The 15200-nt window shown below is 39.0% G+C and overlaps 1 protein-coding gene across 6 annotated transcripts in view; it reads left to right on the top strand.

Moving 5' to 3' along the window:
* Window positions 1-15200, top strand: part of NELL2 (neural EGFL like 2) — a 362368-nt gene that overhangs the window by 91706 nt on the left and 255462 nt on the right. For all 6 annotated transcript variants that reach the window (XM_023643416.2, XM_070271280.1, XM_023643415.2 and 3 more), the window contains one exon: window positions 7233-7383. In XM_023643416.2, coding sequence (XP_023499184.1) covers window positions 7233-7383 — 151 coding nt within the window. The remainder of the gene's footprint in view (window positions 1-7232; window positions 7384-15200) is intronic.

The following is a 15200-nucleotide window of genomic DNA, read 5'->3' as shown; positions in this document are numbered from 1 at the left end:
GAGAGGACATGGCTGCTGGTTGATGCGTGAGCTGGACCTGGGCAATCGGAGGCTTCTTGCCCCCACCCTGTCCTTGGAGTATATCTTCTGCCCACTGTTCCCACTGTGGGAGGTGTTTTCGAGCATGCAGCCTTGAGAAACAAAGTGTTGTTGAGACCATTTGGACGGTATGCATGACTGAACCCAGTTAAGGCGTCTCTCAAAATTTTAAAGATTCTGGCGGTCGTGGGCGGAGATCTGCTCGTCTTGCAGCTCCCGAGAGAAGCCTTGTGTGTAAGGTCTCTTGCTTATTTAATGTGCCACCTACCAGTCTGGAGTGGTCTGCCTCTTTCTTCGGTCTCTCCTCGCCCTCCATGTATGAGGCCAATTTCAGATTTCACCCAGAAGTTCCCGAGGTTTTGAACCAACAATTTTCTAATGTAGTAAGTTCATAGAAATGAGCTTGATTTTGAGCCACTAATGGTGATAATCGCAAGTGTGTTGGCTTCACTGTGCCTCTCTTTCCTCATCTGTAATTTCTATTACTATGGAGCTAATAATCCCATTTATTCAAAGTTACTTTGAGGCTTAAATGATTTTGTTTATGTTTAAGGACTTTATAAACCGCATATACAGTGTTAATAAAATTTTAATGGCTTTTAAAATTGTTACTATTATTTTGTCCTGAAAGTTTGCACTATAAAGGCGTGGGTATGTTGAAGGGCGAGTAAGAGCCCTGGACAGTAACTATGATAATAGTTCTAACTTCGTATATCTCTAACCTAAATTTAGAAGACAATAACTTCTCATAGTTAGAGACTTTTCAAAAAGGGTAATTTGATGAGTTTTGGAACATTCTAAGTCAACCATTTTATGGCTGAGATTAGACTGTTTTTATAATTGAATTTGCGCATGTTGTTTTTATTGGTCTGGTTATGTGGGGGAAAATCAATTTAGGTTTCTACACACTGCAGATGGGACAGAGACCTGTCAGTGGGCAAAGACTTATTTGGCTCATGTTGCCAACTGTAGTGCTGCAGTTTAAGTGTTAAGGAAGAAAATAATTCTTACCGATTTCTTTGTTATTGGAAGATGGACAAATCCCTTCTCTTTACTTTTACTACTAATATTAAAAATACTTAAAGAAGTTCCAGTTTGACTCTCCTTTTCGGTCAACACTCATATTTACTACCACACACATAATTGCATTAAGGTACAGTTTATTTTAGAAATAAACCAGTCTCTCTCTCCCTCTCCTTTCTCCTCTTAACATTGTATATGGAGAATACATAGCACATTGTTTAAATCCCTAGAAATTGTTATTGCATCCACATATGAACACATCCCTCCATCCTGGTAGTCCCATGACTAAAAATGAGTATTTTGATGTAATTGCTTCTGAGCTGCTTCATTGTTTATTAATAACTGCTTTAAACTGCTACTAGTTGTTTTCTTAGTGGGAGTTTTAGGCTTTGCACATAATAAAAATGGAAAATTCTAAAACAAATTTTTGTTTGAAACTCAAGCAGTTCTCTAATTAAAAAGACCTAATACAGCGTGGGCGAGTTATAGGCTTTTCTATAGGACTTAGTAGTAGTGTTTAAAGGCCCCTTTTCTCAGCCTGTTTTTCTCTGAAGAGGCAATTCAAGTAATCTTGATGAGCTCCTCTTTGAAAAGAAATTCACTTTAGATTAATTTTGTTTATAAGGGAATGATCTCTCATAGTTCTCAAGAAACAGAGAGTGGTAGGCAGGATTTTATCTTAAGAATAATTTGATTGCAAAAAACTTTTATGTCAATTTTCAAATATAGAAAATGATCCTTTGTGGCTGAGTTTGGGATAGTTAGAATGAGAGTAAGCTCAGAAAATCACCACAAGGGTGTTATGGCTCTTGGTAGTTTTAGTCAGGTCTGCAGTCTCGTTACTTGAGAGAGTGATGGTAATAATAAGTATTATAATCCCCAAAACTAACACATGGTGTTCACCACATGCCAGGCACGGCTAATAATCTGCATAGCTGGCATTGGAGCCTCATTCTTCTGGGTTCAGAGTTTGTTCTTATAACCACCGTGCTTTATTTTTCTATGTTTGGTTCTTAACCAATCATAGGCTTTGTTGAGAAATTGCTTAATACATACCTGAATTAAATGATCAGTTATGAAAACTGAAATGATAACAAAAATAAAGTAAAGTAAATTCTCGCATGTGGTTTCTTTGACTTGATTTTCTGGTGAGTAGCAGAATTAGATCTTATAGTAATAATCATGGGAACTCAGAAGTCTCTCTGAACATTATATAATCCTTGAGATGAAAATAGAAGGCGGAAATGCTAATTTTATGAATTGGGAAACAGAATTGCAAATGGGGAAAGTGACCTTTCTTAAAATCACTACTCTACTCAAGGAACTAAAAATGTTATCTTATATAATTACTTTTTCTATATTATTTTCTGTGTTGCTGCTCTCTTATTTGCATTTCTGTTTGTGAGTGGCAGTTGAGCATGGATAAAAGATGCCTGTTCAGGAGGCAATTTAGTGGAAAGAACCCTGGGCCGGAAATTGTCATCCCCTTACACCTTTAACTTGCTGGGTGCCTTAGGGTGAGCCATGGGATTGTTCCTTGGCTTGTTTACTCATTGAAAAAGGAAATAGTAACAATTGCCCCCGTTAAGTTTCCAGGGCTTTGTGAGAACAAAATGGAATGTGGGTTCAAAGGGGGAAAATCTATTAATATACATTTTTGAAGGATGAAGTTTGTATAGTATCAGGTGTGCAGCATTATGTGTGTGTATGTGTGTGTGTGTGTAAAGTTATATATGTTGTCCCCACTCTGCTACAGATTTAGGGTTTCTGTGGTCCATCCTTTCATCCTCCTCTCATTCCTGTGATTCCTGTGATTTTCTCAGGTACTCCTATGACTTTAGCTACCATATTCTGATGACTTCTAAATCTGTATTGCCAACCTTGACCTCTCTCTTGAGATCAAATTCTGTAGAGCCAGCCTCCTCCTGGACACTTCCACATGCATGCCCCATAGCACCTCAAAATTACCATTTCTAAAACTGAAATCCCATCTGGGTACCATCATGCTCCTACTCCATTTCCTTTCATTCAGTCTCTCAAGCTAGAAACTTTGGATTCAATGGGATTCAATTTTCTCCCCTTTTTTTACCTTTTGCATGTGTTTTATCAGTGACCAAACTCTTTAGAGCCTACTTTCTAAGTATCTCTTGAATTTTACCTCTCCTGTTCATTCTGATGCTACTCACAGAGTTTAGGCCCTCTTAAATCCTTCCTGGACTCAGGCATAATGAATTCTTGAAAATATGTTTGTAAGGGGAACGATAAATTTAAATATTATTAGAGTGAGGTAAGAGTTGGTGGGACATGGTGTTCTCTTGACAGAGAACTGAAAATTATGATGAAGTCGTGACTTATATTTCCTGTAGTTGCTCGCTCCATCACTATGCAGCTAACTTAAAAATCTTTCCCTGTGTCCTGGCCCTCTGGGTTGAGGATGCCAGGTGGGGAGACCTTCCTGAGGCCTTGGCAAGCCAGGCTGGGTTTTCTTCTTCCCATTGGCCTTCCACATTGCCCTTCACTGCAACCAGATGGGACTTTCATGCAAGCCCTTGTTTTCAAACCTCTGTGCAATAACTTGGTTAATAAGGATGGGAAAAAAGAATATTATTTTTCCTGCCACTACAGCATGAGCTGAAAGGGACTTCTCCTGGCCATGTTCATGCTGAAGGGTTCCCCTTTCCTGCAGGTCACCCTACATTCATAGAGGGAGCAAAACAGGAAGGTAATGGGTTGAGAGGAGCAGGTGGACAGGGTGAGAGATCCTGTCCTAAATAGTGACCCTGCAGGAGTGAATAAGCTTCAAGTCTAAGCTGGACAGAGACCCTGTGGGACCCCACTTACCACGCTGGTGGGATGGAGGATGTTCTGCTCCGCAGGTCTCCTTGAGCACTTTCTTAAGCATCTCAATGCAAATATCCCTGTTAGGTTTCTCTCGTCAACATGTCTGACAAGTTGGGCAAGGAACAGTAGCTCTGTATCACCATTACTGGTCAAAGCAAAAAAAAAAAAAAATCAATTTAACTTGGGAAAGGGAGTTTTGGGATGTGAAAATGTGATGTTTAAAATATGTGAAATCTAACAAAAAAGTCAAGGATCACTCGAATTGCCAAAGCTTCTTAAGTGTTCTCCCTATATTCGCTTGTTTTCTTTCTTCAGATAACCTTCCATGTGGCTACCAAAGAAATTTTTCCAAAATGCAGATGGATCAATTTTTAAGAAATAGTTTTGGGGCCGGCCCCATGGCCGAGTGGTTAAGTTCGTGCGCTCCGCTGCGGCGGCCCAGGGTTTCGCTGGTTCGGATCCTGGGCGCCGACATGGCACCTCGGCAGGTCACGTTGAGGCGGCGTCCCATATGCCACAACTAGAAGGACCTGTAACTAAGATATACAACTATGTGCCGGGGGGATTTGGGGAGATAAAGCAGAAAGAAAGGAAAGAAATAGTTTTCCTTTACCTCGTTTCCTTCAGCATATTTTCAACCATGATGACTTACATTTTGCTAATGATACTCAAATGTAATCCATTCTTTTAGATCTTCCTTCCTTTCATCTTAAGGTTGATCTTCATATGTCATTTCATGTGGAAACAAAACAAACAAACAAAAAGCCCCACAAAAATAATACAACCTTTCAACTTTCCCTGCAAATCTGACTCCAAAAGCAATGGAGAATAATACAGAGATTTATTGAACATTTTCTATGCATACCAAACAGCAAAACTTCCTGAAAATCCTATTTAAAACATCTCTTCTCTAAAGTTCCACCTTGTAAGGAAGCTGCCACCTATTTCTAAGTTCCTTTTCTCTCACTATAAGAGCTCAAGCTCTCTGGGCCACAGCTTTAGATATCTCTGTGGGTCTGATCGTCCTTTCTGTATTCAGTGTAGTCCTTTCTCTCTTTCTCTCATTTGCATCCCCATCTATCATCCTGCTTGGCAAGACAAAGGATGCTGCTCAGGCTCCACCTGCCTGAAAAGGGGGGAAGCATAATAAATATTTATAATTTAATTTGTTTTTATCTATCATATTAAAATGAAGTAATGAAGTTTGTGAATGATTCACTTGTGTATAAATTAGAGTGGACTAAAAGTTAACACTAGATGAATTATTTGCATAGGATTGCATTTTGTATGCTTCCTTAAAAAGGCAGAAGGTTTTGGAGCTAGGGGGAATTGCCTGGAATCCCCTCCACAGCCTGTCTTATCCCTGATGGAGCCTGGGGAGAAACTGTTACTTTGACCTGGCAGAAATCGCAGATTATTGTTATGCTTTTGAGTTGTGAATATTGAGTGGAACCAAGGAAGTTTCTTTTTGGAAACCAGAAAGTTTCTTTTTTCTAAAACTTTGAACAAATATCCTGGGCCTGACTTCACTGCCCTGGATTAGGGGCCTGTTCCTGAATCAAGTACTGCGAACAGGGATAGGCGATGCTCTGATTGGTCGGGGCCCTTCTAGCAGAGAAGAAGGCCTGGGTTAAGAGTGGGGAGGGGTCATTTTTCAGTGGTAAAGAGGAGTTTGTTTTGTTTTAACCAAGAGGGCAAACTGATGATGCTGACAGAAACAACAGGTGTCCGTTACATTGGCACACAGTGTCCTGCCTATGCAGTCTAACTTTTCTGTCCAACTCCTTCTCATATTGTCTCCTATTCACTGCTTCAGTCATGTCATGCCCTGTCACACCTCTCTGCTTTTTCACAAGCCGTTCCTCTGACTGGAGTGCTTTTCCCTCTCTTCTCTACCTGGTGAACTTCTGATCAAAGGCCTTCTCTTCTATGAAATCCTCCGTCCAGATGATGTTGGCTACTTTTCCCTCTGTGATCCAGCAACACTTTGTACCTATGGGTATGGCAGCACTTTGTTCATTGTATTGGGATTATTTGTCGCTTCCTCTATTTTATGGGTATCTTGAGGGCTTCTCTATGTCTGCGCGTTCCCAGTGATGGACGCAGAGCAGGTGATTACATTTTTATTCCATATATTTGTGAGGCTAGAAACGTAGGATTAATTTTATCATGTCTGTTTCATCAAGTTTGTGGTTCTCACTGATATTTCTGCTGCACTGCTCCCGAGGGAATGCTTGGAAATGTGTGGGAGACTTTGGGTTGTCACAATGACCAGGGATTGGTTGCCATTGGCATTTAGTGGGCCTGGGACCCAGGGGTGCTAAATATTCTGCAGTTCTTGGGACAGTCTTGCACAAGGAAGGATTGTTCTCTCCAAATGGCAGTAGTTTCCTCACTGAGAACTACTTACCTAGTCTACCTAGTCTAAAGCATAAAAAAGAGGAGAATGATTTGATAACAACAGAAGCTGTTTCTGGCTCCCATCACCCCTTTGCACATACTATGAATAGGAGAGCCTTTACTCAGTTAGCAGATGGCTTGAATGATAGCTTTTTCCTATCTACTAAATCCATTTCTCTGCCTGTCTATTTCCCTTGTGTCCTTTGGGTCCTGAGGTCAGAGTGCAAAACTAAAACAGACGGAAGTGCAGGGTCAAAGTTCCTCCTTTCCTGGGCAAGCCTCCCTTGGCTAGGCTTTCCCTAAGCCTGGGGAGAGGGACATGGGAATTGGTTCTACATATTTCTTTCAACAAATGTGGTAAGATAATTTGATCTTAATGTTTCAGCCACTGCACAGAAGGCTGAGAGTGACTAATTTCAATGATCTTTTAAAAAATCTATTTATAGAGAGCCTTCTGGCTAGAGACATCAATGTGGAAGGTGGCACATAGATTTAAATCCAATTTCCTCTCATGAGGTGTCAGAAAAGCTAAATGGCTGTATCGTGGTCTTTTAGGTCTTATTCTAAGAACTACATCTTTTTGTTCATTGTTGACACTGACGTGGCTTTGGTATCCAGGATATAGGAAGTGTGTAAGGAGAAAACTTGGGAGTACACCTCTTCAAAGAGAGTTCTTTTGGATTCTTTGCCTCAAAGGTGACGTTTTTGAAGAAAGATTCCTGAAATACCAGTTCAGTATGTCTTGTGGTTTTACTGTCCTATGTTACACGTAGCATAAAATCTCGTTGAAAGAATTTACTGGGAGAGTCTGAAACCTAGTATTTCTCAGTTATTACTTGATAATGTTTTTAGAAGAATGTCGCATGTAAAGGGTACTTTATAAAACCAAATTCTGGTTTATTCTTAGTGTATGTTTCTTTCTTTTTTAGATACTCCCAGAAGTATAAAAGCATCCACTGCTACAGCTGAACAGTTTTTTCAGAAGCTGAGAAATAAACATGAATTTACCGTCTTGGTGACCCTGAAACAGACCCACTTAAACTCCGGAGTCATTCTCTCCATTCACCACTTGGATCATAGGTAAGTGTGGCTGCTGGAGTTTCTTGTGTTTTCGTTTCTATCTGGTTAAATGAACACATTAAAGAGAAGTAAACAAAGCAGGAGACGCAATATACAAGATTGGTTTAAAACAGCTCGAATAATTTTGCTGCATTATGCAAAATCACAAACACAAGTAATTGAGATCTGCCTAAAAGTGGGAGCTGCTGCCTTTGATGTTGCTAAGAGCACACAGAAGTCACCCTTCCTAAAACAAATTTATTAATTACCGAATTCCTCATGAGATATCTTCCTCAGTCTTAAAGTCAAACATACTTCTTAATTTCTGAATAGTTAGCCTCAAAAATACTGTATTTTATTTTTTTAGGAAATTGCCTGGGTTTAGAGTTTAATAGTCTTATAATTTTAATCACTGACAGACAACTTTTTCAATGCACTTCGTGGGTTGCAGTAGTTACAGCTGTTTTCCTGGATGTGTGTTGAATCAACATGCTGTCTCGTAGCTCCCGGCTTCTCGCACGTGTAGAAGCATGATTAGGAGAGCTAGTGGGAGTCATGGGGAGGAGGAAAAAGAAATTCATTCATGACACTTGGCATACACATAAATTGCTACACAATAACACCAAATGATTTAAATGACTTTAAAATGAGCTTAAAATGATTCTTTCCTGAAAGAATAACCACAGTTCTGACAATAAAAGTTCCTTCACGTTCATATTTTGAATACCTACACCACCGCTTACTCTCTCTAGACCTTGAGTAAGTCATACAACCTCCGCGTGCCTCATTGTTTTCATCCTGGGATAATAATAGTACCCACTTTATAGGTTGCTGTGAAGGTTAAAGAGTTTATACGTGTGAAGTGCTGGTATGTACATAAAGGCTTTAATGACCCTGTTCGGATGTGGGCAGAAACCTCTTGGTTTCTCTTATGAGGGATGAGGCAGCCTGGGACTTGGCAAATCTTTACTGTATACTAAAGGGCAAACAGAAGCAAATAGATGTGAAGAAGAAAACAGAGCAAGCTGACACTGAGACCAAGGTTCCTAGTCATTCTCTATCTGGCTTACTCTCAGGGCTTTAAGGCCTCATCTTATTCCATCTTCAGCTCCAAAGAATCGGCATAGCTTCCCAAGCCCCTCGCTTGCGTTTCTTTCCTCCCAGTTTGGCCTGTGTTTGAGAGGAGGGTGCTATCCTAACGCTCACATGGTGCTTGGCTTAGACTCCACAAGGCAGAGTGAGAAAGGGAGAGGTCGCGTCTCCAAGGGTTCACTAGGGTTTTGCCCCTTGGTATGTTTCTGGCCCCAGGGACAGACCTTGTCTTCAGGTGATTGATACCAGGTGAGCTCCTTGCTTCCGGCACTGTGCCTCTGCCCATCTCCATCGGGTTTTTAGGTGACGTGATTCATATATGATAAAGGAAGATTGTTCTTCACAGAGCAGCCTGATTTATTGCTGTTATTTCTACTTGCTAAGAAATTTTCCCCTGCATTTTGGGCACTAGATTTTTCTGGCCTGTAACTTTTTTCCCGCCACTCTGTTTGCAGAGACGTGGAACTCGCCCAAACCTCTTCCAGATGACATTCCTTACATATTTGATGACCACTGCAGCCTCCTGTCTTACCCCTCTTGTCTCTGGGCTAACCAAATCTAGGTACTCCGTCTGCTGCTCTTGAGACTTGATCAGTAGCACTTCACTAGGTCTGTTGCCCTCAGCTGTATGGATCCTAGATAGTCAATGTTTTCTTGGTCCCTGGAGTTGAATATATTAACTCAACAAATGTTTGCCCAACATGGACTTCTTGTAATCTACACCTTCCCATCTAATACTTATTAAAATCATTTGCAGATTTTTTTTAGCACCATATAGTAAGGATATGGACAACTGAAATACCTGACCTTGTTCGGGTGGATGCTTGATGAAAGGTCTCATGAAGGATGACTTGCTGTCACACGGAACAGGAACGGTAAGCAAGGATCTGTGTGACAGCAAGTCATCCTTCATCAGATCCTTTCTTACTATTCCTGTGAAGTAGATTTGTTAAAGTTACATGTAGGGCTTTATGTTGATTTATTTCAATTAAAAATTATGCTTGTTTTTTCCAATTATTATGGAACATATTTTCGTTGTAGAAAATTTGGAAAATTGGCACGTGTAAAGAAATAGGAAAACTCATACAAATCATATTGTCAAAAGGAGATCAGTGTTGAAATTATGTCCTATTTTAATCCAGTCCTTTTTTCTGTGTGTGTAGATATGTCAGATTTCTTGGATCAACCCCTTACTTTTGGATATTTAACTCATTTCCTTTTTTGTTTAATTTTATTTTCATTTATTTATTTATTTATTATTGAGGTCATAATAGTTTATGACATTGTGAAATTTCAGTTGTACGTTATTATTTGTCAGTCACCATATATATGTGCCCCTCTACCCCTTATGCCCACTCTCCAACCATCTTCCCCTCTGGTAACCACTCATCTGTTTTCTTTGTCCATGTGTTTGTGCATCTTCCATATAAGAGTGAAATCATACAGTGCTGTCTTTCTCTGTCTGGTTTATTTCACTTAACGTAATACTCTCAAGTTCCTTCCATGCTGTTGCAAATGGGACGATTATGTCTTTTATTATGGTTAAGTAGTATTCCATTGTATATATATATACCACATCTTTTTTTGTGAGGAAGATTGTCCCTGAGCTAACATCTATTGCCAATCTTCCTCTTTTTTCTTGAGGAAGATTGTCCCTGAGCTAACATATGTGCCAATCTTCTTCTATTTTGTATGTGGGCTGCTGCCTCAGCATGGCTTGGTGAGTGGTATGTATGTCCACGCCCAGGATGCAAACCAGTAAACCCCAGGTCGCCAAAATGGAGTATGTGAACTTAACCACTACCCTACTGGGTTGGCCCCATATACCACATCTTCTTTATCTGTTCATCAGTTGATGGGCACTTGAGTTGCTTCCATGTCTTGGCTATTGTTAAAAATGCTGCAGTGAACATAGGGTGCATAAGTCTCTTTGAATGGATGATTTCAAGTTCCTCAGATAAATACATAGTAGTGGAAGAGCTGGGTTGTATGGTATTTCGATTTTTAACTTTTTGAGAAATCTCCTTACTGTTTTCCATTGTGGCTGTACCAGTTTGCATTCCCACCAGCAGTGTATGAGGGTTCCCTTCTCTGCACATCCTCTCTGACATTTATTGTTTTTCGTCATGGTAATTATAGCCATTCAAACAGGTGTGGTGTGGTAGCTCATTGTAGTTTTGATTTGCATTTCCCTGATGATTAGTGATGTTGAATATCTTTTCATGTGTTTCTTAGCCATCTGTATATCTTCTTTGGAAAAATGTCTATTCATATCCTCGGCCCAGTTTTTGATGGGGTTATTTGTTTTTTTGTTGTTGATTTGTATGAGTTCTTTATATATTTTGGAGATTAACCCCTTGTAGGATATATGATTTGCAAATATTTTTTTCCAGTTGGTGGGTTGTCTTTTTGTTTTGTTCCTGGTTTCCTTTGCCCTGCAGAAGCTTTTTAGTCTGATGAAGTCCCATTGGTTTATTTTTTCTTTTGTTTACCTTGCCCGAGTAGATATGGTATTTGAAAAGATCCTTTGAAGACTGATGTCAAAGAGTGTACTACCTATATTTTCTGGTTTCACATTTTATGGTTTCACATCTTACCTTCAAGTCTTTAATCTATTTTGAATTAATTTTTTTGTATGGAGAAAGATAGTGGTCTACCTTTATTCTTTTGCATGTGGCTGTCCAGTTTTCCTAACACCATTTATTGAAGAGACTTTCCTTTGTCCATTGTATGTTCTTACTCCTTTCTTGAAGATTAGCTGTCTTTATATGTATGATTTTATTTCTGAGCTTTCAGTTCTGTTCCATTGATCTGTGTGTCTGTTTTTGTACCAGTACCATGCTGTTTTGATTACTATAGCTTTGTAGTATATTTTGAAGTCAGGGATTGTGGTGCCTCCAGCTTTGTTCTTTTTTCTCAGGATTGCTTTAGCTATTCAAGGTCTTTTGTTGCCCCATATGAATTCTAGGATTCTTTATTCTATTTCCATGAAGAATGTCATTGGGATTGCATTGAATCTGTAGGTTGCTTTAGGTAGTATGGACATTTAAGCTATGTTTATTTTTCCAATCCATGTGCATGGAATATCTTTCTATTTCTTTATGTCATCATTGATTTCTTTCAATAATGTTTTATAGTTTTCATAATATAGGTCTTTCACCTCCTTAGTTAAATTTATTCCTAAATATTTTATTCTTTTTTGTTGTGATTGTAAATGAGATTGTATTCTTGAGTTCTCTTTCTGTTATTTCATTACTAGAGTATAGAAATGCAACTGATTTTTTTTTTTTAAAGATTTTATTTTTTCCTTTTTCTCCCCAAAGCCCCCCAGTACATAGTTGTATATTTCTCGCTGTGGGTTCTTCTAGTTGTGGTATGTGGGACGCTGCCTCAGCGTGGTCTGACGAGCAGTGCCATGTCCGCACCCAGGATTCGAACCAACGAAACACTGGGCCGCCTGCAGCGGAGCGCGCGAACTTAACCACTCGGCCACGGGGCCAGCCCCCGAAATGCAACTGATTTTTGTAAGTTGATTTTGTACCCTGCAACTTTACTGTGTTTTGACTATTTCTAATAGTTTTCTGATGGATTCTTTAGATATATAAGATCATATCTTATATAAAATCATATCACCTGCAAACAGTGAGTTTCACTTCCTCCTTGCCAATTTGGATACTTTTTATTTCTTTTCCTTGCCTAATTGCTCTGACTGAAACCTACAGAACTGCATTGAATAAGAGTGGCAAGAGTGGGCACACTTGTCTTGTTCCAGTTCTCAGAGGGATGGCTTTCAGTTTTTCCCCTCTGAAGATGATGTCGGCTGTGGGTTTGTTATATATGGCCTTTATTACGTTGAGGTACTTTTCTCTACCCATTTTATTGAGAGTTTTTATCGTAAATGGATGTTAGATCTTGTCAAATGCTTTCTCTGCGTCTATTGAGATGATCATTTGGTTTCTATTCCTCCTTTTGTTAATGTGGTGTGTCACCTTGATTGATTTACGGATGTTCAACTGTCCCTGTGTCCCTGGTATAAATCCCACTTGATCATGGTGTATGATCCGCTATGTGTATTGCTATATTCAGTTTGCCAATATTTTGTTGAGGATTTTTGCATGTATTTTCATCAGAGACACTGGCCTGTAATTTTCCTTCTTTGTGTTGTTCTTGTCTGGCTTTGGGATCAGGGTGATGTCGGCTTCATAAAATGTGTTAGGAAGTTTTCCATCTTCTTCAGTTTTTTGGAATAATTTGAGGAGGATAGGTACTAAGTCTTCTTTGAATGTTTGGTAGAATTCTCTAGAGAAGCCATCTGGTCCTGGACTTTTATTTTTTGGGAGGCTCTTGATTACTGTTTCAGTATCTTTACTTGTGATTGGTCTAATCACATTCTCTATTTCTTCTTGGTTCAGTTTTGGGAGGCTGTATGAGTCTAAGAATTTATCCATTTCTTCTAGATTGTCCAATTTGTTGGCATATAAGTTTTCATAGTATTCTCTCATAATACTTTGTATTTCTTGGTATCTCTTGTAATTTCTCCTCTTTCATTTCTAATTTTATTTATTTGAGCCTTCTCTCTTTTTTTCTTAGTGAGTCTGGCAAGAGTTTGTCAATTTTGTTTATCTTCTCAAAGAACCAGCTCTTCATTTCATTGATCCTTTCTACTGTTTTTTTTGGTTTCAATTTCATTTATTTCTGCTCTAATTTTTATTATTTCCTTCCTTCTGCTGACTTTGGGCTTAGTTTGTTCTTCTTTTTCTGGCTCTGTTAAGTGTAGTTTAAGATTACTTATTTGAGATTTTTCTTGTTTGTTAAGGTGGGCCTATACTGCTATGAATTTCCCTCTTGGGACCACTTTTCCCTCATCCCATATGAGTTGGTATGATGTATTTTCATTTTCATTTGTCTCAAGATATTCTTTGATTTCTTCAATGATCCATTTGTTGTTCAGTAGCATGTTGTTTAGTTTCCACATGTCTGTCACTTTCCAAGTTTTCTTCTTGTAGTTGATTTCTAGTGTCATAGCATTATGGTTTGAAAAGATGCTTGATATGATTTAAATCTTCTTAAATTTATTGAGGCTTATTTTGTTTCCCCACATATGGTCTATCTTTGAGAATGTTCCGTGTGCACAAGAAAAATGTCTGTTCTGCTGATTTTGGATGGAGTGTTCTATATACATCTATAAAGTCCATCTGGTCTAGTTTTTCATTTGGTTCCACTGTTTTCTCGTTGACTTTCTGTCTGGTTGATCTATCCTTTGATGAAAGCAGGATGTTAAGGTCCCGTACTATTATTGTGTTGCTGTTAATGTCTCCTTTTATGTCACTTAATAGTTGCTTTATGTACTTTGCTGCTCCTGTGTTATTATGTCCTCTTGGTGGAGTGTCTCTTTTATCATTATATACTGCCCGTTTGTCTCTCATCATTGTTTTTATCTTGAAGTTTACTTTGTCTGATATAAGTGTGGCAACACCTGCTTTCTTTTGTTTGCCATTAGTTTGGAGTATTTTCTTCCATCCCTTCACTCTAAGTCTGTGTTGGTCTTTACAGGTGAGATGTGTTTCCTGGAGGCAGCATATTGTTGGGTCTTGCTTTTTAATCCATCCAGCCACTCTGTGTCTTTTGACTGGGGAATTCAATACATTTACATTCAGAGTGATTATTGGTATATGAGGGCTTAATGCTGCTTTTTTTCTTTTTTTTGAGGAAGATTAGCCCTGAGCCAACATCTGCCAGCAATCCTCCTCTTTTTGCTGAGGAAGACTGGCCCTGAGCTAACATCTGTGCCCATCTTCCTCTACTTTATATATGGGACGCCTGCCACAGCATGGCTTGACAAGTGGTGCATATGTCCTCACCCGGGATCTGAACTGTTGAACCCCAGGCTGCTGAAGCAGAACATGTGAACTTAAGTGCTGCACCACTGGGCCGGTCCCTAATGCTGCCACTTATACTTGTTTCCCAGTTTTTTTGCATTTCCCTTGTTTCTCGTCCCCTGTATTTCAGACTGTCAATTCAGTTTGGTAGCTCTTTATGATGGTTTTCTCAGTTTCCTCTTTATTTATCATTTGTGTCTGTGTTCTAATTTTTTGTTTAGTTGTCACCATGAGGTTTGTATAAAAGATCTTGTAGATGAGATAATCCATTCTCTGATAGCCTCATATTACCTTAGTCTAAGTAGGATTCATCCCTGTCTTCTTCCCCTTTTAAGCTGTTGTTGTCACAACTTATTCTGTCTTGTGCATTTGTGGTTAAAATGAAGTGATTATATTTATTTTTGATGCTTTCCTTCCCTTTATCTTTAAATTTATAATTAAGTGTTTGCCAATCTGTTCTGAAAGAGAGTTGCAATTTTCTGATTTGTCTGCCTATTTATCTCCTTGCTTAAGGCTTTATAATCACTTTCTTTTTTCTTTTTAGGTATGAGGACCTTCTTGGTCAATTCCTGTAGGGGGGTGTCCTGTGGTGATGAACTCCCTCAGCATTTGTTTATCTGGGAAGTTTTTCTTTCTCCATCATATCTGAAGGATATTTTTATTGGATATAGTATCTTTGGCTAAAAGTTTTTGTCTTTCAGAATTTAGAATGTATCATTCCACTGTCTCCTAGCCTGTAAGGTTTATGCTGAGAAATTCACTGAAAGCCTGATAGGGATTTCTTTGTAGGTCATGTTCTTCTGCCTTGCTGCCCTTAATATTTTATTTTTGTCATTGGTTTTTGCCTGCTTTACTAATATATGCCTT

The sequence above is a fragment of the Equus caballus genome, chromosome 6 (genome assembly GCF_041296265.1).
Source record: "Equus caballus isolate H_3958 breed thoroughbred chromosome 6, TB-T2T, whole genome shotgun sequence".
NCBI lineage: Eukaryota > Metazoa > Chordata > Mammalia > Perissodactyla > Equidae > Equus > Equus caballus.
The sequence above is the reverse complement of the archived record's forward strand: the minus strand, read 5'-3'. Positions and strand labels throughout refer to the sequence as shown.